The 23,827-nt window shown below is 41.0% G+C and overlaps 1 protein-coding gene across 3 annotated transcripts in view; it reads right to left on the reverse strand.

The window, feature by feature from the left end:
* The window catches only part of MAST3 (microtubule associated serine/threonine kinase 3), a 229,955-nt gene that overhangs the window by 113,453 nt on the left and 92,675 nt on the right, over positions 1 to 23,827 (reverse strand). For all 3 annotated transcript variants that reach the window (XM_077476340.1, XM_077476342.1, XM_077476341.1), the window contains one exon: positions 1,993 to 2,081. In XM_077476340.1, coding sequence (XP_077332466.1) covers positions 1,993 to 2,081 — 89 coding nt within the window. The remainder of the gene's footprint in view (positions 1 to 1,992; positions 2,082 to 23,827) is intronic.

Consider the following 23,827-nt stretch of genomic DNA (forward strand, 5'->3'; position numbering starts at 1 on the left):
CTTGCCCCTCATCCAGTGTCCTGTCCGAAAGGACGTTCAGCGCAGCAGGGGGGATTGTGACCGATAAGCGTACTCGCCTAGCTCACCACAGTGTTAACTACCTCACATTTCTAAAAATGAATGAGGCATGGATCTCGGAGGAATTCAACACATGTGATCAGTAGACCATGTATATGTCTATAAACAATTTTTGGAATCAAGCACACAGACCTTCTTAATTCATTTGGCTCACTTCCCTGACCCAAAAAAGCACACCGTACTATATGCCCCTACCCTCCTCTTTGAAGAGGTTGAGCGGTGTCATATTTCTACTGGGGCTGCTTATTATGAGGGGTTCCCACCATCCCTGTGCTGTGCTGACTTCCTCCTGGGTGTTCTTATTATGAGGGGCTCCCACCATCCCTGTGCTGTGCTGACTTCCTCCTGGGGGTTCTTATTATGAGGGGATCACACCATCCCTGTGCTGTGCTGACTTCCTCCTGGGGCTGCTTACGGTGCTGCTGTCAGCGCTGTATGTCACGGAGCTGCTGTCAGCGCTGTATGTCACGGAGCTGCTGTCAGCGCTGTATGTCACGGAGCTGCTGTCAGCGCTGTATGTCACGGAGCTGCTGTCAGCGCTGTATGTCACGGAGCTGCTGTCAGCGCTGTATGTCACGGAGCTGCTGTCAGCGCTGTATGTCACGGAGCTGCTGTCAGCGCTGTATGTCACGGAGCTGCTGTCAGCGCTGTATGTCACGGAGCTGCTGTCAGCGCTGTATGTCACGGTGCTGCTGTCAGCGCTGTATGTCACGGAGCTGCTGTCAGCGCTGTATGTCACGGAGCTGCTGTCAGTGCTGTATGTCACGGAGCTGCTGTCAGCGCTGTATGTCACGGAGCTGCTGTCAGCGCTGTATGTCACGGAGCTGCTGTCAGCGCTGTATGTCACGGTGCTGCTGTCAGCGCTGTATGTCACGGAGCTGCTGTCAGCGCTGTATGTCACGGAGCTGCTGTCAGCGCTGTATGTCACGGAGCTGCTGTCAGCGCTGTATGTCACGGAGCTGCTGTCAGCGCTGTATGTCACGGAGCTGCTGTCAGCGCTGTATGTCACGGTGCTGATGTCAGTGCTCTGTATTACGGTGCTGCTGTCAGTGCTCTGTATCTCCTGCACCCTCTTGTTTGCCTACCCTGGTCCCTGACCTTCCCTCTCCTCCATTGCCTTCATTAGCTCCATAGTCCTGAATTGTCAGAACAATTTCCCAAATAAAAAAAAAATGCTTGTAGTTATCGATCCCAAATTCACCTCATACATGTATTATGCTATTGTCCAGGTGGTGGGACTACGTGCTACCCCCTAATAATTACCCCGTGGCCGCAAATTCGACCTAAAGGTTTGCGAAATTCGCCTCCCATTGAAGTCAATGGAGCCCGCGGCGAACGGTCGTTTTCGCGAACGTTTGTGTCCGTTCGCGTTTCGCGTTCGCGAAACGTCCCGTCGGAAGTTCGTCCATCACTACTAGAGAACAGATGCTGACTACTGAACATGCTGTTGGTGGTTTCATTACTACATTTCTATGTGCCAGATTTCTGTTGAATCTGTTGTGGCTTCATTTGTTGTCATATTTATGTGCCCTTATAATGTTTTATATACAACATGACTACAGAAACATGGACCGTGTAATTTCTAATAATTCTTGTTCAATGCTCTTAATTTAAGAATGTTTGACTAAAAAAAGAGAATGATAAAAAATTTAAATAAATAAAAATTATATATTAAAAAAAAAAAAAAAAAAAAAAAAAAAAAAAAAAAGGGAACAATGATGATATGCACTGTGCTAACTGGATTACTTTCTATTCTCGAATTCCAAACGTAGAAGAGGAGTACTGGGATCACTCACTGTATGTTGCATTCATCATATTTCTTAGGTGATCTGTGGTATATTTCTGGTCAAGTGTCCAATTCATTACATGTTACTACGCGTAATTTCACTGTTTATATCAGAAAAAGACACTTACCTGTAGGTACCGAGAGTGGAGAGAGTGGGCGCGACAATGTTGGTGATGGGGACCCCACCACCAAGCTCTTCCTGTTGTTGCTTCGGCAACTAAACAAGACACAATATAAATAATAATACCCAGTTACAATCATTACAACAATTGTGATGCATCAAAGAAAAAAAAATATGCAAGATAAACTTTCTGCAAATAACCAAAATCTATAGCATGAGATTTCTGGGAAAAGAAAGAGGTACTGACAAGCATTAAAAATCATTACAAAGTTAACAACTACACATATGCCTTACAGGGCTATTTGGATCACAAGCCTATTAGTGAACATAAGGCTCACACATGTAAAGATGAAAGCCTCGCTGGCAGCTTATAGCAGGCAGATCTATTTTAACACTTTCGCTACTGAACAGTTTAAAAAATAAAAATAAAATATACAAGTAGGATAAAAACCATGTATTATGGACTTGACCCAAACCTTATATTTTCTAAAAACAAAAAGGACCTACACAATTATTAGATAGATGATATTGTTTATGTACGAACCATGAGCAAATGTTAACATTTAAATTTTCAAAGAAATACAGACTACTTCTGTTAAACTGTCTGGTAACTATTTCCAGGACAGCATATGTGATATAGGCACCGCCTCCAACAGGAAACGCATCATGCACAAAAAGTCCCTCTGCTGAACTGGTCAGTGTTAGATGAGACCCAAAAGGACATCATCTGAAGCCAAAAAAAAAAAAAAACAACAAAAAACAAAAACAAACACAGCATCTCATAAAGGGTGGGATCCTGATGTCCTGGAATTACCATTAAAGTAGCATAGGCAAAACTACCCCCCCCCCCACTTTGAATAGCGTAAGGGAGGGTTTTAACCAGTCAGTTTTTTTGCCCCCCCATCTGTGTCCCACTGGGGAGGAGATTTCATTCAGTCCCACAACCAAAACAGGAAGCGAGAGGAAATCCATGCATATCAAGGGTATCTTTTGGGCCCCTCCAGGTTACCAGAACTAGTGTCCCCATTGGAAGAAATCCCCCTTCGTTACTTTTCTGGGGGCAAACAAAATTAGGTATTTACTTTTACATTCATTTTCAATTATAATGGTAAAACATGATAAAAGTTTACAAATACTTGACAGGTGTTCAAATTCCTCCTCACGTTATCAAAAAAGTTTTTCCTTCAGTTATACTTTAAAGTGAATTGAAAGGCATAAAAAGTTTTTCATCTATGCATTAAAAAAAACAAAAAAACACCTTTATGTGCAGCATCCACCTCAGCTCCCCCAATACTTATCTGAGCCAATCTCGATCCACCGATGTTGTGCAAGACCCTTGGCTGTCCGCGGAATCCTCCCTCCTCATTGGCTGAGACAGCAGCAAGCACCATTGGCTCCCGCCAATCAAAGTCAGTGAGCCAATGAGAAGAGGGGGCAAAGCCGTGCGGCAGCACCGTGTCTAAATGGACACAGAGCTGTGGCTCATCTCAGGTGACCCCATAGCAAGCCACTTGCTGTGGGGGCACTCAGCAGGAGGAAGGGGCCCACAAAAGAGGGGGATCCGGGCTGCCCCGTGCAAAACAACTACACGGAGCTGTTATGTATAACATTTCACCCCCCCCCCCCTTTTTTTTTGTTTAAAAATAACAAATACTTTAATATCACTTTAAGTCTAGATTTCCAAAATTGTCTAACAGGACAGCATATGAGAGGACTAGCAAGAAGTTACTAGGTTAGGGAGGGAAATAAGCAGTGAGAAAACACTTCACCAGGTATATCATGAATATTGCACATATGGTGAATCCAGTTATATGAACCTCTCAACAGAATGATGTAAAAAGGCAGGATACCTAGTTGCAGGGAACATGCTGGCATGCCACACTTAGCTTACTCCCTTTGCTGTTTTGTACCAACAGGTAGGCCTACAATCAAGCTTACCTGTAAGTACAGTAAATATCTACTATATGTGCACCGTTTAGGAGATATTTACAACATGTGAAGCTGCCAGTGACGTCACAGGAACAGATGTACTGCATGCTGTTCATGGAGAGCGCGGTGTTGCAAGATGTGAGATTATATATTTTTTCCCCCCCAGGAGCCTGTACAGCATTGCACCTGCGATCATCAGCAGATCATGGGTGCTATACAGGGCTCTTACAGACTGTCAAGTGAAAGCGGTCTGCTACCAGAGTGCTCAACAGCATCCTGGTAGTACAATGAAAACTATTGGTTGCAAAGTGTGTCATTAATTGCAGTTTTCCCATTCACAGAAACCTGAATAAATTATTGGGCCGGGTGGGCAGAGCACACAGCAAGATTGGGGAGAAGATCCCCGGTTCCGTCACTATAGGTGGCAGATTGAGGAGACACTGCTGCAGTGAAAACACGTTCCACCCCAAATACATATTCCCAAAACATGAACTTGCATATACAGAGAGCAAAAAAAAAAAAAAAAAAAAAAAGTATTTGATCCCCTGCCAATTTTGCAGGATTTCAGTCCTTCACGGCGCAGTGTGTTACCAATTGTTTTTTTGGGGACTATGGTCCCGGCTGCCTTGAGATCATTGACAAGATTCTCCTGTGGCCCGATTCCTCACTGTTCACAGGATCACCGATGGGGAGATCTTGCATGGAACGCGTTTCTTTCATTTGCAAATAATCGCACTAACTGTCACCCTTTCACTAAGCTGCTTAGCTATGGTCTTGTAGCCCATTCCAGCCTTGTGTGGGTCTACAATCTTGTCTCCGACAAGCTCACTGTTCTTGGCCATGGTGGAAAGATTGGATTCCGATTGCTTCTGTAGACAGGTGTCTTATATAGGTAACAAGCTGAGATTAGGAGCACTCCCTTTAAGAGACTGCTCCTAATCTCAGTTTGTGGCCTGTAAAGAAGACACCTGGGAGCCAAAAATCTTGCCAACGGAAAGGGGGATCATATATTTATTTCACTCATTAAAATGCAAATCAATGCGACAAAGTTTGATATCATATGGAAACCCTGGATTAAATATTATACATCAGATAATATTGATAACTGAGTTTTATTGTTATGGTGATTATGATTTTTTATAGAATTACAACATTAGCTGATAGATATAGATATAGATATAGATATAGATATAGATATAGATATAGATATAGATATAGATATAGATATAGATATAGATATAGATATAGATATATATATAAAACCTCCTCCAAAGAATTATTCCCTGCCCTTCCCCTCCTATATACATTTTATGTTCCTCCCGTACTATATAATACTTACTATAAACATACTTTAGAAGTTATGGTCAAAACTTTAAAATCATATAAATTTTCTTTTAGACATATTTATATTTTCTTGGGATTAAAATGTTTAAAACTCAGCTATAAGAATGTTTTCAAATTCTAAAATATATAAGGCCATTTATTGTCATTCCCACGAGAATATCTTGAAATTCTTCTTTGCTTTATATCATCCGTACTTCAATATGTCTATTTATTTCTGGTATCAAATAATTTGTCATATTCTATACATGTAATTTATTTTAACATAAAATAAAAACTTTTGAACGAGAAAATGCAAATCAATTCATACTTTTTTTTTTTTTGCGTTTTTTCTTGATATTTTGCTGTTATTCTGTCTTACTGTTAAAATAAAGCTACCATTAAAATGATAGACTTATTTCTTTGTCAGTGGGCAAACATACAAAATTAGCAGGGTGATCAAATACTTTTTTTTTTTTTTTTTTTTTAGCCGTGGGTACTGCTGTTCAAATGCAATGTTCTGACGGGGAAGGGGAGATTCATCCATCCACCTCACCTAGTGTTTGCTTTTGTTTTTATAATTAGCTTTTGGGCTAAAAAGTAAAATAAAAAATAATTTATTTTTTGTGCAAGGCAGCATTACAGATTTTTTTGTTCTACTTTTAACAAGGTCTTTAAAAAAAAAAAAAGAAGAAAGAAGGACTTCCTGTTTCTACAGTACATTCTTACAACATTCAAAACAAGAGGAAAACACTGGTTTCGTTGAGCAAAGTGAGCTCTTTAATGAAGCGGAAGATTATTTACTTGAATATAGCACAGTTGTGGATAACAGACAGCAATTATATTTTGAACAGTCATACAGATTCCAATTGACTGATGTAAATCCACATCTGCATTCTCATAAATAAATAAATTGTTGGGGAAATAAGTAAGGAACATCAAACCTCTGGCATGGTTCAATCAAAACAACTGCATAGGAACTGTTAGGAGGCTACATAAAAATGCCTAAAATGAGTCATACAGACAAGTTTCTGTGCTCTGCAAGGACAAAATCTATATGACTCATATTAGGATGAATGTTTTAAATTGTCTCTCTATGGCTATAAAGAGCAAGGAATATTCATCCAAATTTACGGATTCCGTTATTAAACTAAATTTTGCTGGGTTAAACTCATTTAATTAACATTAAAGTGGTTCCAAAGGCTGAAGGTTTTTTTTTTCTTACCTTAACCACTTAAGGACTAAGGCTCAGGATTTGTTGTTTACAAGTTAAAAACAGGGGTTTTTTTTGCTAGAAAATTACAAAAAATATATATAATGTTTGGGAGTTCTAACGCCCTAGAGAATAAAATGGCAGTTGTTGCAATACTTTGTCACACCTTATTTGTGCAGTTGTCTTACAACACAATACACTTTTTGGAATAATATAAATAATAATAAATTATATATATATATATATATATATATATATATATATATATATATATATATATATATGTGTGTGTGTGTGTGTGTGTGTGTGTGTGTGTGTGTGTGTGTGTGTGTGTGTGTGTGTGTGTGCGTGTGTGTGTGCGTGTGTGCGCGCGCACACACACACACACACACACACACACACACACACACACACACACACACACACACACACACACACACCAGTAAAGTTAGCCCAATTTTTTTTGTCACACTTCAAATTGCTTATGGAATGGCGACAAACTTTTACCCTTAAAAATCTCCTTAGGCGATATTTAAAAAAAATAAAAAAATAAAAAATAAAAATTAAAAAAATTGTACAGGTTGCACGTTTTGAGTTATAGAGGAGGTCTAGGGCTAGAATTATTGCTTTCGCTCTACCGATCGCGGAGATAACTCACATGTGTGGTTTGAACACCATTTTTATATACGGGTGCTACTCACGTATGTGTTTGCTTCTGCACGCGAGCTGGTTGGGAAGGGGCACGTTTAAAAATAAATAAATCATTTATTATTTATTTTAAATTTTTTTTAAATAACAAAGTGTCACTTTTATTCCTATTACAAGGAAGGTAAACATCCCTTGTAATAGAAAAAAAAAAAAAAAGCATGACAGGACCTCTTAACTATGAGATCTGGGGTCAAAAAGACATCAGATCTGTGATCTGACATCTGCTGTATTTTTGACCACAGATCTCATGTTTACACTAAAATGCAATAAAAAATAAAAAAGATAAAAAAGAAGAAAATAAAAAACCCACATTGTCAAAATAAAAATAAAATAAAAAATAAAGGCCCTTTAAGAGCTATGGTCAGAAGTGATGTTTCAACTGCACGTCCACCCTGCAATGATATGGGGACAGGTGAGGGCCATCTTCCCCTCACTCATCTCCATGTCACACAAGGGACAGCATCCAATCCCTTTCCGCTGCTGCCGACTGCTCTGGTAAGCGGCGGAGGGCACCGTGGCAAGGTGAGGAGATTTGAGGATGGGCCCTCTCACGCCGCTGATAAAAGTGATCTTGCGGCAAATCCATCACAGTGACCACTTTTATCTTGAAGTGGACCACCCGCTTTAGAAGAGGATACCGGGGGTTATGGCATATAACAATGATATTCCTCTTCAAAGTACTGACGTATAACGACGGTGGGTGGTCCGGAAGTCGTTAATGCATTCTCTGCATTAAGGTAAAAAAAAAAAACACACACACCACAACAACCTGAGCAGCCCCCTGCCCCCATACTTACCTAAGCCCGAACTCGATCCAGTGTTCTGCATGAGAGCAGCATCTCTCTTGGATAGCTCTGTCCTAACAGGTGCAGTCACAGCAGGAGGAGCCAGTGAGGAGAGAGCAGGGCACACAGAGCCGGTTCAAATGTGAGCACTCACGAGTGCCCCCATAGCAAGTGGCCTGCTAAGGTGGGCACTCAGCGGGGGGGGGGGGGGGGGGGGGCTGCCAGGAGCACTAGCAGGGGACCAAAGAAGAAGTGGGGTGCTGATCGGGAGAGTGGGTGGGTTTGTTTAGTGCATCTGACTTTGTAATAGGAATAGAGACAAATTGTTACACAATGCTTTAATGTTTCTGCCTTAGGTTACATTTTAGTATACAAAGTATTAAAAATAAATCTATGGTCACAGCATACACTTTCATTTTATAACACCAGCATTAGTGGTGCACCAAAATAAAAATTCAGGATGCATTCAGCCAAAACTGACAGTTTTTTTACAATTTTTTTTTAACCTGGCAGCACACAGATAACTATTTTTAGCCAATAATTTTCAGTGGCCAATGTATTGGCACATCCCTAATCACAATACATCTGACAATCCAAGTTTACTTGAAAAATCTTCTCTCATGTGTGTGAAACAGTGCATACTCCCAGGAGATTGTGATCACATGCCACAGAACTCAAGGAATTGTGTGGGGCTCTTCACAAACTTCAAGATCATTTAACCACTTAAGGACCAAGCCTCAGATTTGTTGTTTACAAGTTCAATTTTTTTTTTTGCTAGAAAATTACTCAGAACCCCCAAACATTATACTTTTTTTTTTTCTAACACCCTTGGCCATAAAATGGTGGTCATTGCAATACTTTGCGATAAAACAGTAAATATTGCCCATTTTTTTATATATATTGTGAAAGATAATGTTACCCTGAGTAAAATTGAAACCCAACATGTCACGCTTCAAATTGCTTGTGGAATGGCGACAAACTTTTACCCTTAAAAAGCTCCATAGGCGATGTTTAAAAGAAAATATACAGATTACATGTTTTGAGTTACAGAGGAGATCTAGGGCTAGAAGTATTGATCTCGCTCTACCGATCGCGGCGATACCTCACATGTGTGGTTTGAGCATTGTTTGTATATGCGGACGCTATGTATGCATTCGCTTCTGCACGTAAGCTTGTCGGGATGGGGTGCGTTTAAAAAAAAAAAAAAAAAAAAGATAGATAAATAATCCCTTTTATTCCTATTACAAGGGAACATAAATATCCCTTGTAATAGAAAAAAGCATTACAGGACCTCTTAAATATGAGATTTGGGGTCAAAAAGACCTCAGATCTTATATTTACACAAAAATGCAATAAAAATAAAATTGTCATTTAAAAAATAAAATAAAAGGCCCTTTAAAGATCTATGGGCGGAAGTGACGTTTTGAGGTCGCTTCTGCCCTGCATATTCCCCTCAATCGCCTCCATGTCAGGCCACATGAAGGATCTGATCACTTTCGTTGCGGCATAACATGGAGACGAGCGAGGGCAAGATGGTCCCCACCTTTCTCCATATCATTGCAGGGCAGAAGCCCTAGGTGAGCGGCTGAGGGCACCGGACCGTGGCAGGAGGGGGGGGCCCTCTCCCACCACCGATAAAATTTCTCACGGTGAATCCGTCACAGGGACCACTTTTAATTTTAAACCGGACCTCTGACTGAGGATGCTGCCATAACAATAATATTCCTCTTTAAACAGCTGACATATAACGATGAAGTGGTTAATATAATAAGTAGGCTAGAAATACAATGTGGAAATGAATATATGATTTTACAGTTTAAAGCTAGTTAATGTAGATTAGTCACTAGAGGGAGCTCTCAGTAGCTTAGTGCAATTACTCTCTTGACCATAATTGACATAAGACCACACGGGGAGAGCATAGTTTCAGACTTAAGCTGGCCATACATGGAGCAAACGTTAGCCGTTTCAGATGGAACCAGCTGGATTTTGATCCATTTATGGGCACCCTGATTGTAATGTACACAAGTCCATCGATCGGTCAACTTGTGTACAACCAGCCTGACAAGTTCTGCCAAAAAGATTAGAGCCGCTGGCAACAATAATCATTGTATTCTGCTGGCAGAACACAAAAAGCGTTGCAAGAGGGATTCCCCCATCAACACTGTGTTGATAGGGGACTCTAGCCATTTTCTTTTCTTCCACCCGTAGCAGAGGGAAAAAAAAAAAATTGCATAATCTATGGCCTGCCTTAGAGGCCCCTTTTACACCTCAGCCTTTTGTAGCTCCTTTGTCCAATCACGACAATGCTCAAAAAGAGGAATCCCATTGCTTTCAATGGCCCTTGTTCAGATCTAAGCTTTCTGTTGCTTGTAGCCTGACAGCTGTAGCTTTTAAAAGCTTTTCTTTAGGCAGATTTGCAAATTTCTGGTCCGATAAACTTGGAAGCGCCTAAAACACGCTTCGTGAGCACTTGCCACATATTTTACACCAAAATTATGTGTTTGCTAGGGAGAGAGAGACCCAACACTCAAAAAAAAAATAAAAAAAAAAAATATATATATTATGGAGGCTCATGTTACATCCGTTTGATGCAGAATGATTCATACAGCTGGTAAGGGAGCATGCCTACCTTTAGGATACCAAAAACACCCAATATCAGGTGAACCAGGGCATGGAAGGAAGCAATTATACCTGCATTCGGAAACATTCTCTCCCTTAGGCCCTTTTCACACTGGGGCGGTGCAGGCGCCGGCGGTAAAGCGCCGCTATTTTTAGCGGCGATTTGCGATCATTTTAGCGGCGGTCTGCGGCAGCTAGCGGGGCGTTTTTAACCCCCCGTTAGCGGCCGAAAAAGGGTTAAAATGATTTCAATGGGTAGGAGTGGTGAATATACCGCTCCTTTCACCGCTCCAAAGATTCGGCTAGCAGGACTTTTTCACCATCCTGCTAGCGCACCGCTCCAGTGGGAAAGCCCTCGTGCTTTCACACTGAAGTGAAAGGGGCCGGTTTTTACAGGCGCTACTTTTAGCGCCTGAAAACTGCCCCAGTGTGAAAGGGGCCTTACAGAATAAGAGCAAGATAATCTTCTATACTTTTCTAGCACCTGTGTGTTAAGCATGTAAGAAAAGGACACTGCATGACATGAACATGTTCAGGTGTTTTTAACTAGCCTGCAGGAAATGTCATTCTTGAATGTGTGCGCTGTAATATGTTTTGTACTGTTTGTTGGTCTTATAGCATTACCATCTTGAATTTAAATGCATTAGGGTGTGCCCCCCAAATATGTTTTTTGTATACTTGACATGTTCGATTATACAGTGCCTTTAAAAAAGTATTCATATCCCCTTGAAATTTTCCACATTTTGTCATGTTACAACCAAAAACCTAAATGTATTTTATGTGATAGACCAACACAAAGTGGCACATAATTGTGAAGTGAAAGTTAAGTGATAAATGGTTTTCAAATTGTTCACAAATAGGTGTAAAGTGTGGTGTGTATTTGTATTCAGTCCCGGGTCAATACTTTGTAGAACCACCTTTCACTGCAATTACAGCTGCAAATCTTTTTTGAGATGTCTCTACCAGCTTTGTACATCTAGAGTGACATTTGTGCCCATTCTTCTTTGCTAAATAGCTCAAGCTTTGTCAGATTGGATGGAGAGCATCTGAACAGCAATTTTCAAGTCTTGCCACAGATTCTCAATTGCATTTAGGTCTGGACTTTGCCTGGGCCATTCCAACACATGAATATGCTTTGATCTAAACCATTCTATTGTAGCTCTGGCTGCATGTTTTGGGTCGTTGTCCTGCTGGAAGGTGAACCTCCACCCCAGTCTTAACAAATCTTTTGCAGAATAACAGGTTTTCTTATAAAGATTGCCCTGTATTTGGCTCTATCCATCTTCCCATCAACTCCGACCAGCTTCCCTGTCCTGGCTGATGAAAAGCATCCGCACAAAACGAGGCTGCCACCACCATGTTTCACGGTGGGGATGGTGTGTTCAAGGTGATGTGCAGTGTTTGTTTTCTGCCACACAGAGTTTTGCTTTTAGGCCAAAAAGTTCAATCTGGTCTCATCTGACCAGAGCACCTTTTTCCACATGTTTGTGAGAAGCCATGTGGGGGCACAGCAAACAGGACTTCTTATGGCTTTCTTCTTTCCACTGTTCCATAAAGTCCAGATTTATGGAGTGCATGACTAATAGTGGACAGATTCTCCCACCTGAGCTGTAAATCTCTGCAGTTCCACCAGAGTTACCATGGGCCTCTTGGCTGTTTCTCCAATTAATGTTTTCCTTGCCCAGCTTGTCAGTTTAGGTGGACGGCCATGTCCTGGTAAGTTTGCAGTTGTGCCATACTCTTACCATTTTCAGATGATGGATTGAACAGTGCTCCGTGAGGTGTTCAAAGCTTGGGATTTTTTTATTTTTATTTTTTAAATAACCTAACCCTGCTTTGAACTACTCCACAACTTTATCCCTGACCAGTCTGGTGTGCTCCTTGGCCTTCATGATGCTGTTTGTTCACTGAGGTTTTCTAATAAACCTCTGAGAGCTTCACAGAACAGCTTTATATATACAGAGAATAAATAATGCACAGATTGACTATTTACTAATTATAGTTGTGCTCATAAGTTTACATACCCTGGCAGAATTTATGATTTTTTGGCCATTTTTCAGAGAATATGAATGACAACACAAACATTTCTTTCACTCATGGTTAGTGTTTGGCTGAAACCATTTATTATCAATCAACTAGTCATAAAATCATAATGACAACAGAAACTAGCCAAATGACCCCGATCAAAAAAAAAGTTTACATACCCCAGTTCTTAATACCATTTAAAGCCCCCTTTAATATCGATGACAGCTTGAAGTCTTTTGTGGCATTTGTGGATGAGGATCTAAATTCCTAGGATCTTTTTATATCCCTTTCCTGTTTTATACAGTTCAGCTACCTTTTTCCACAGATCCTTTGACAATTCTTTTGCTTTCCCCATGACTCACAATCCAGAAACGTCAGTGCAGCACTGGATGAAAGGTGCAAGGGTCTGTCAGGAGTCCAGAAACTCATTGACCTTTTATTCACACACTAATTACAAGCAGACAGATCACAGGTGAGGAAGGTTACCTTTTATTAGCCATTCAAACCCCTTTGTGTCAACTTGTATGCATGTCATCAGGCCAAAATCACCAGGGTATGTAAACTTTTGATCAGGGTCATTTGGGTAGTTTGTTGCCATTAGGATTTATAAAGAGTAAACACAGTTGATTGATAATAAATGGCTTCAGCCAATCACTGACCATGAGTGAAAAATGTTTTTTCTTTATCATTCATATTCTCTGAAAAATGGCCACGAAATCATAAATTCAGCCAGGGTATGTAAACTTATGAGAACAACTGTAGGCAACTTCTGAAGGCAATCGGTTTCACTAGATTTTAGTTAGGGGTATCAGAGTAAAGGGGGGCTGAATACCAATGCACGCCACATTTTTCAGAAATATATTTGTAAAAAATTTTGAAAATCATTTATCATTTTCCTTCCACTTGACAATTATGTACCGCTTTGTGTTGGTCTAGCACATAAAATCCCAATAAAATACATTTACGTTTGTGGTTGTAATATGACAAAATTGGGAAAATTTCAAGGCACTGTATTCCTGCAAACATGCCTAGACGTTTTGTGCAGCATTGTACATTAGACATTTGAGCCACGTGCGAAGTAGGTTATATGGTATTTGTTGTTAGGATTCAGTATCCCAAAGATTGTCATTTTTCCCCACTGTGATGTAGGAAACTGGAAGGGACGAGGATTTCGTCACTTTCAGTTTGAAAGCCATTACGGGCTTGTAAAGAATCTGATCTAACCAATTTCAGTACCATGAGATGCTTTTGAGAGCAGAGGAAAGAGCTGGGGTCTAACAGGATTTGTCATTCTTATTGGGATCACAAGGGATGTTGTACATCCCTCCTGATAGCAATAAAGTTGATTAAAAACAAAAATTTAAATTAAAAGAACAGTGTTAAAAAAAATACAAAAAAGATTGTCTCTATCCCCCTGTGCTCATGCGCAAATGCGTACGCAAATTCCCACACTCATTTATAAAATGGTGATCATATCACACGTGGAAATTTGCTGCAGACATCAGAGCAAGAGAAATAATTCTAGCATCAAACTTCTTGTGCAACTCCAAACTGCTAACCTGTAAAGACTTCTAAAGCATTGCCTATGGAGATTTTTGGTTATCGTAGTTTAACTGTTGGCGCAACATTATCTTTTATATTGTACCAAAAAATGGGCATTGTGTTTACGTGTACTAAAATTCCTAAAAAGAAAATATCGTGAGACATAAAAAAATAAAATAAAAACGCATCCACTACCATTTTATTCACCAGGGTCCCGGCTTTCAATATATGACTTGGGCGTTTAAGCAATTTTCCAGCAAAAAAATAAAAAATAAATTCAGATTTTAAGCACATACACAGTGTCAGAATTGGCCGGGGGGTGGGGGGTGTAAAGTGGTTTAACAAGTTCTATAATTATCTTTAGAATAACTTAAAGCTAGCACCATCTCTCGCATAAAAAAAAAAAAACAAAAAAAAAAAAAAAAAAAAAAAACACAAACAACTTTCACAGTTCTGTATAGCAACATTTGTAAAATGACAATCTTTGCAATGCTGAATCCTAACAACAAATACCAAATACCACATAACCTATTTCACACATGGCTCAGATGTCTGCAACCGCACAATGCTGCTTTAGGCAGGCTTGCAGCATTATAATAGAACATGTCAAGTATGTCATGCAGTGTGCTTTTTAATCACATACCCAACACATGGGAGCTATAGAAATATAGAGGATTACTTTTAAAATAAACTAAAACTTGGAAAACATCACGGGACACAGAGCAGTCATAATAATTACTATCTGCGTTATTCGCCACCTATAGGTGAATGGACACGGGCAGATCAAACAGGAAGTCGGCCCCTATATAACCCCTCAGTTTTATAGTAAGCAACGCATATCCCAGAAAATAGGGGAGGGACATGTGTCCCGTGATGTACTTTTTTTTTTAACAGGTAAACTGTTATAAAATCCTGTTTTTCTTTATCGTACATCACAGGACACAGAATAATTACTATCTGGAATGTCCTAAAAGCAATGTTCTTGAGGGAAGGGAGACACAATCACAGAAACAGCCACCTGAAAAAGGACCTATTCTGCTCCTATAGCATACTGTGGCCAAGACAGTACCCTCCGTGGCTCCGATATCCATCTGGCAAAATCCTGTGAATGTATGACCCAAAGACCATATAGCAGTCTTGAAAACCTGAGCCACCGACTCCTGATGGCGGAAAGCCCAAGATGCCCCCACACACCCGATGGCGAGCGCTCTCACCAGAAAGAGTGTGAATCTTGCCCTTTCAAGTCATATGCTTAAATGATTAACTAGTGGATCCAATGAAAAATATTTAACTTAAATGCCACCTACCCTTTCTGGGCTCTTCTGGCAGCACAAACCAGGATTCCTGACTTACACTGACAATTCAAGTAAATGCAAACTTACTGCTCCCACTGCAGGACTCCTATTCATAACAGGGGTCCAACCTTCACCCATCATGGTGAGCTCTGTCATGAAAGACCTTTAAGGACTCGTTCCCCCTTAATCTGGGGTCCACTCCCCTGGACTTGTATAGCACCCTACTGGAAAGCCCCTTGGTCAGACCAAACACTGCACAGGGTTCCATTAGGCAAAGGTCTAGCGCTGTAAGGCTTTATTACATGCAAAGCTCAAAGATTCTTCTCCCCTATCCAACGAGGCTCGGGTACCATCCATTTTAGCTGACAGCTTTTTCGAATGGATCCAACTGAAGTCCTCGATTCTTAGTAGAACCGCTCCAGACCTTCCAGTATGTTCCAAGAGCACTTTGTGAATATAAATATTGACAGGGAAAAGGGGAAATGAGGGGAAAAAAATAAAAAAGAAATGAAAGAACCTTCACACAAAAAGACCTCAAAAAAATGTGGGTTCAGTTGGACTTTTTAGGCATAAAGAAAGTTGTAAACACAACCAGTATGAAAAATAATTATTTCTATTTATTTAAAATAAAAAAGACAATTTAAAAAAGAACAGGAAGAAGTTCAATTTCCCTTTTACACAAAAAAAGGGAAAAAGTTTCCTCCTTAAAATTGCACAATTAAGACCTAATTGACATCCTATCAAACATAATAACAACCTTTTCAAATTTCCAAAAAGGAAAAGAAAAAAAAACAAAGTATATATCTATACAAATGAGGGATCAAGGATATCAATCATACAGTCAACGGTTACATATATTTTTGGTGCTCTACATGTTTCGTGTCTACAATGACACTTCTTCAGGAGATGATAATAATGTTCTGAATTATTCCTTCGTAAAAGGGTGTCCTAAATAGGGAGATCACCGTTTCCAAAGGAGGAAATTGGTACGATTGATTACACAAAACTCATAAAGATTAGATCTTCAGTGTGTTTAGTAAAAATTCTTGAGGCGTAAGTGAACACAGATAAATCCGTGATGGATACTCTTTGGTATCTCCTGAGCTCAAGTTGCAAAAAACGGATCAAATTCCCACTGGGTAAAAGAGGAAAGTAAAGGGGGAATCAAAGAGGCAGACTAATCGGCCCATTCACCCATCTCATATTGTTTCTTGTGTATAGAAGATGGCCGCCATCTTCTATACACAAGAAACAATATGAGATGGGTGAATGGGCCGATTAGTCTGCCTCTTTGATTCCCCCTTTACTTTCCTCCTTTACCCAGTGGGAATTTGATCCATTTTTTGCAACTTGAGCTCAGGAGATACCAAAGAGTATCCATCACGGATTTATCTGTGTTCACTTACGCCTCAAGAATTTTTACTAAACACACTGAAGATCTAATCTTTATGAGTTTTGTGTAATCAATCGTACCAATTTCCTCCTTTGGAAACGGTGATCTCCCTATTTAGGACACCCTTTTACGAAGGAATAATTCAGAACATTATTATCAGCTCCTGAAGAAGTGTCATTGTAGACACGAAACATGTAGAGCACCAAAAATATATGTAACCGTTGACTGTATGATTGATATCCTTGATCCCTCATTTGTATAGATATATACTTTGTTTTTTTTTCTTTTCCTTTTTGGAAATTTGAAAAGGTTGTTATTATGTTTGATAGGATGTCAATTAGGTCTTAATTGTGCAATTTTAAGGAGGAAACTTTTTCCCTTTTTTTGTGTAAAAGGGAAATTGAACTTTTTCCTGTTCTTTTTTAAATTGTCTTTTTTATTTTAAATAAATAGAAATAATTATTTTTCATACTGGTTGTGTTTACAACTTTCTTTATGCCTAAAAAGTCCAACTGAACCCACATTTTTTTGAGGTCTTTTTGTGTGAAGGTTCTTTCATTACTTTTTTATTTTTTTCCCCTCATTTCCCCTTTTCCCTGTCAATATTTATATTCACAAAGTGATAATTAGGACGCGGCATTTTTTCTATCAGTGTATCCACAGACACCACCCTGTGATAGATACACAATTGTTCATTTTTCCAAAATCAATGTTCCAAGAGCACATATAGCAGATCAGCGACCGGGGGGGGTACTTCATGTATGGGAGGGGTTATATAGAGGAGGACTTCCGGTTTTATTGATCTGCCAGTGTCCATTCACCTATAGGTGGCGCATTACCCAGATAGTAATTATTATGGCTGCTCTGTGTTCTGCAATGAATGATAAATAACTAACTACAGCTGGCCATAGATGGATCAAAATTTTACTTGTTCAGCAGGTACAGGACACATTTCAACCTATAGCTATGGCCGTTACCGTTCAAGAGCAGTCATTCTAAGGACAGGCACCTCTCAAACAGGATTGCTGTAAAAAAAGTTGCCTCAATCAGCACCGATTAGTGTATTCTGATGGCGGAGGGGTGAGAAAACAATGACGTAGCAGGGAGGATCCCAACCCCCCCCCCCAACCCCCATCTACCTTGATTATGTGGATGGAGGAATCCGTTCACTCTGATACATATTGAGAGATTGAGAGATGGATAGATAGAAAAAAAGGACACAGAATTATGCATTAAAATCATTCTACAGTAAGGATGAGCTCAGGCGCGTTCGCAAACCGCACGTGCAGAGCCCGCCAGTAAGTCAGCACTGCACAGCGCTAATCACAGGCAGTGAGACATTCTCCTGATGCACGGCTGCAGAGATCGGGAAATGTCTCACTGCCTGTGATTAGCGATGTGCAGTGCCGACTTCCTGGCGGGCTCTGCATGTGCGGTTTGCGAACACGCCTGAGGTCATCCCTATTCTACAGCCTCAGGAGCTGTCCTGTGGGAGGAGGAGGATGCAAACACAACCCTGATGATAGCACCATGCATGCTGCCCCAAGTTGCGGCACAATGGGCTCTTTCCACGTGGTGGATAAGCGAGTCTTTGTTCTCTAGCGTGACGGCTTCCTTTTCAAAGTTACACAGGGTACATACTGCCTTAACTTCAGTGACAGCATTCTGCATTTTCAAGTAGATGGGACTTAAGTGGTTAACATTACCAAACAGAGAGAGCAGTGTCCTTCTGTTAGGGCTGTCTTTGTGTACACTGATCTCAGACAAATATGCCAGCATGTTTTTTAACAAATAGACAAATAAATCAATCTGAACTCCGAATCTGTTTTAATCTGTTCTCTCGTGGAACCCCTCCAAACATTTTATAGGGTTGCACGAGTACTAGAATGCATGTGAATGTCCTGATCCCTGAAACCAATACCAAAAAAAAAAAAAATTGTATGCAATTTGAACAGGTATGCGGTACGATTCCTGTCCAAATCACAAGCGGTTTCCTGCACACCTCCTCCTGTGCGAAACCTAGTCTTGTCATAGTGACTTCAGCCTGGGTTCACACAGGAGCAGTGCGGGAAACCGCATGTATTCGGACAGGAACTGCAATTTTTTGCAGTGCAATTTAAGCCCATTCATTTTCTGCGGGCTCAAATCGCACTGCAAAAAAGGTATCAGTACTCAGTATTAGCGAGTACTTGACCAAAAGTATGGGTACTCCTAGGTGAAAAAATAAAAATAGGTATCGGTACAACCCTAACATTTTAAGCATGAAGGTCATTTATATTTATAGTTCACCTTTGCTGACTTTTCACCAAAAAGATTCACAAGCACTACAGATTCCTCAGTACGTTACATAAAAGAATTCATATGTATTTAGCTGCTCATTTCATCCAACCTGGCTGGCACTCAAGGAGTGTGGACCTGTTTAACCAACATGCATCTGCTTCTACAAAAGGACTCAGATGCTGGTGGCCGCAGTCCATCCACAACAATTGGCAGCAGACATTGAGGGCTTGACTGGCCACCAGGGGCTCCCCTACTACCCCACACTGAGGAGGAGCCTCATCAAAGGTAAGCAAGAGGGTTCCAAACCTTTGAACCCAGTTGCATCACCTCAGAGATTGTAAAGAGACCTTGGGGAAAAGGTCCCATGACTAGTATACTTAAAAAAAAAAAAAAAAGTTAATCTTAACCAAGCGAATCAGATATGCAACCCCTTTAGGCCTGCTGTTCTGAAGACATAGGGAAGCTACACTTAAAAGGCCCCCGCAACTAGCACAAAGGCCTGGAGGGGAAAAAAAGAAAAAGGTTTTGATGTTCCCGTTAGGCAGGGAGGAAACACAGCTAAGTTAGTGTTCCATTGGACTGGTTGATCCTGCTGCTCTCTCCCCCCTCTGTTCATGTCCCCAATTCAGCTTGGTATTTTCCAGTTGTGGTAGCAACTCTGCACATGCTCAGTTTTCAGTCAGTTTCAAAGCTGAGCAGGGGCGTTGCTAGGTTTACAAAAGATCTGTGGCTAGAGCCCATAGCAAAATAAAAATCATACACTTGGGCAGTCATACACATGTATAAATATACAGATGGGGATTGTCACAGGAGGACAGGCTGGGGTATCCGAGAGGACAGGCTAAAAACACAATTGGGGAGGGATACTACATATAGATTGATGGATGCCTCCCCTTCCTCCTATTCTAAGACACAGGCTGGAGGGGCATGACAGCCTGTGATTGGCAGAAATTGGCCCACACCATGTTATTTCCATAAAATAATGATTTAAATTTCAAATATATATATTTGTATGTCAATTTAAAACAGTTTATTGATATTTTACTCTGTATTTCAAAGGCTTTTTATTATTAAAATAATTACAGTGCCAGAGAAAGAAATAGAAGGAACTATGTAAATTAGAGTTTTTAGTATCACTTCAAAAAGGGGACTTCACTTGTGATACAGATTTTTGTATCCGCATGCTCAGATGTCCTTGGCTTGTTCATGTTGGGAAAAATAAATAAAACCTACACGCCTTTTAAAAAAAAAAAAAAAAAAAAAATCACAGAAGTGATACTTCGGAGGTCTTTGAGACCCACCACCAACTGACATCAACTCCAAAGACATGCAGGTAGGTTAATTGGCTTCTGTCCAAAATTGGCCCTAGTATATGAATGGGGACCTTGGATTGTTGGCTCCTTGAGGGTAGGGACCAATGTGAGTGTGCCAAATACAGGGATAGGGACAATTATAGACAGACACTCAGGTTGAACTGGATGGACTGGTGTCTTTATTCAACCTTACTAACTATAGGCCATCAACCCGGGATAAACTTGTTGCAGTCCACTTTGTTAAGGGGATTCCACCCCTTAAGCGGGGAGGGGACAGAAATATACATTGGGAGTCACATTGGATTTTTTTTCCCCCTACAGATTTTACCTCCCGAGGGCTTAAAATACTTTATGCTTCAATGAACGTTTACTTTGGCCTCTAGTGTAATTTGCTTCAACATTCCAGATCTCTATAATAACAGAGGCCATGCTGAGTGAGTACTCTCTCATGCGCTAGCCTAATGATTGCGTTATGACAACTTCCTGGTTGGGGAATGCATGACACGCCCACTTCCAGAAAGCATGGCAAAACATATAGCGACGTGTCTGCATGCAATAACTAGGGTTTGTAATTGCAGAAGATGTAACAAAGCAATATTGCCAAGGTGATTGGAATTTTGAATACCATCTAAATGACAGGAGCTCTAGAATGTTTGGGGCAATGCAGGTGGGGTAGGTTTGTCAATTAATGGCAGTGTATACATCCATTGAACAACCAGACCCATCGGCACCCTAAGACATTGGTGGATATATCCTTTTACGCAATTTTTAGCTTCAATATGAAAGTGCAGGCATTGTTTAAAATTGGCAAGTTAGTCATGCACAGCGATCTGTGAAGGAATAATCTACATGTTCCATTTGCCAATGCAGCAGACAGACTTGGAGAGCCCTGATCAGTGCCCTCAGTCTATTGACACTTCCTGCAGCTCGTACGTGCAGAGAGTCTATAGGAGCCTGACATTGCACCTATGGACTTCGGGGGGGGGGGGGGGGGGGGGGGCTTTTTACTTGCAAAAACATGCATTATTTTTGAAACATAGTTTAACTTAGCCTGTGCTGCACCTGGGTGAGATCAAATTCTAGGGTACGCTGTGTTTAGAAGGGGCAGTCCCCCCTTATACTTACCTGAGCCCCATCTCGAATCAGTGATGTGCATGAGAGCAGCAGCTCTGCCATGTTTCCCCCTCCTCATTGGCTCTCACAGCAGTGGGAGCCATTGGATCATGCTGCTGTCAATCACAGCCAGTGAGCCAATGAGGAGAAGGCGGAGGTGGGGTCAAGACGCACTCTGTGTGTGAATAGACACTCAGAGCATGGCTCTGGACAAAGCCAACTAGTTTCCCAGAGCAAGAAGCTTGTGCTATGGGGGGGGGGGGGGGGGGGGGGGGGGCAGCGGCAATTGGCAGGAGCCATGGGATATGCTTCTGTGTGGATTGGACAGATTTAAGTTTTCATTGCTTTTTGTGTCTCTGCTGGGGACAGTCACGTGCATGAATGGTCAAGATAGACAGTTAAAAAAAAAAAAAAAGGGAACATTGATCATGAGTATTCTCTGTCAGTGAGACAAAACCATCAGATTTTCTTCTGGTTTTACCTTTTTTTATTATTATTATTATTTTCTTGTTACCAAAGTAACTGAAATTGAGGTGGATCAAGAATACCAGCTAAGCATCTAGTACTTTCAGGAGCTGAAGCCTGAGCTGCTTTTTTTTTTAATCACTGCCTGGGGTGTATGTGTGGAGGAACAAATCACTAAATAATCAGGTGAAAATAATGAAAAATCAGGGGGGTGGGGCCAAATAAAATAAACATACATGTAAAATTGGTTGCTAGTAATACGTACTTTATTATTTACTTTACTATTTTGGGTTTGGATACACTTTGAGGTCTTGTTAACATGAGTCGTATCAATGCAGCTCTTGCATGCAGTTAAAGCGGTTGTATAGTGTTTTTTTTGTTTTTTTAATTTTACCTACAAGTAAGCCTATAATAAGGCTTACCTGTAGGTAAAAGAAAAAAAAAAAAAAAAAAAAAAAAGAAAAGAAAAAAAAATCTAAGGGCCGGTTCACACTGCGAGCCGCGGCGAGGCGTCTCCGACTTCCTCGCCGCGACTTGCAGGGGGGGGTCAGCGGCGACTTGCAGAGGACTTCTGCATAGAAGTCAATGCAAGTCGCCCCCGAAGTCGCCCCGAAGTAGTACAGGAACCTTTTTTCTGAGTCGGAGCGACTCGAGTCGCTCCTCTCAGAACGGTTCCATTGTACTCAATGGGGACGACTTGCGGGAGCGAGGCGAGGCGAGCCGTGTCGCCTCGCCTCGCGCCGCAGTGTGAACCGGCCCTTCCTGTATGGTTTAAGAGATACTCCCCTCGCAATGAGCCACTGACAGGGGATTCTCAGCTGGAAGCCCAGCAGACGCCGGATCCTGCCAGAAAGAAATCTTCCGCACGCATGCGCGGGAGTGACAATATCACTGCTCCGGCCACTCACAGCACCGGAGCTGCAATATATCCAGAAGGCACGCCGAGGGAACATGTCAGCTCCCTCGGCATGGATCGGTGAGATGTCGGGCCTCGTTCTAAGGTAAGTATTTCATAATGAGCTAGTATGCGGTGCATACTAGCTCATTATGCCTTTTCCCTTACAGGTCTGAAAATAAATAAAAATAAAGAATTTAAGTGAGTTTACTCCCACTTTAAACATGGCCCTTGCACAGAGTACACATTGATACAATGTGAACAAGACCTTGACCACTTAACGAAGGCCCTTAATGTACTGCAGAGGAGCAGCCGTTGCAGGCAAAGCAATGTACTGGCAAGTCGCTGCCTACTTTTGGGCAGGGGGTGCGGATGCACACCCCCCAGTCAGCTTCTGCTGTGATTGTGCACAGTGGGAGCCTGTCAGCAAGTCCCCAATGATTCACAGTTGGAACGTGATTGGCTGTGTACATTCACAGCTGAGAGCTCCGTGTTAAAATTCAACACAGAGCTCTGTACACAAGGAGGGATCGGTCAGTTTCTCATCCCTGCAATGCAGGGGTGAGAAACTGGGAGATCATTAGTAAAAAAAACAACACACTGTACACGCATTACACTTAGGCACTTACTTAACCACTTGATCTTTCTAGATGTTAACACATTCCCAGCCAGTGTCATTAGTACAGTGAATATATTCAGCACTGATTACTGTAATAATGGCAATGGTGATGTCAGTGGCAGTTAGACAATTCCCCCCAGTGTCAGTCATGAGATTGTCTGCCGCAATATCGCAGTTCCGTAGCTTGTAGATGTTATAAATTTTTGTGCAAACCAATCAGTATTTTATTTTTTAAAAACATGTATCAGAATGCATTTTGGCCAAAATTTATGAAGAAAAAACAATTACTTTTTTTACTCAATATGTTTTATAGCAGAAAGTCAAAATC

The sequence above is a fragment of the Lithobates pipiens genome, unplaced genomic scaffold (genome assembly GCF_037356315.1).
Source record: "Lithobates pipiens isolate NorthernLeopardFrog02 unplaced genomic scaffold, aLitPip1_a1.2 Scaffold_13, whole genome shotgun sequence".
NCBI lineage: Eukaryota > Metazoa > Chordata > Amphibia > Anura > Ranidae > Lithobates > Lithobates pipiens.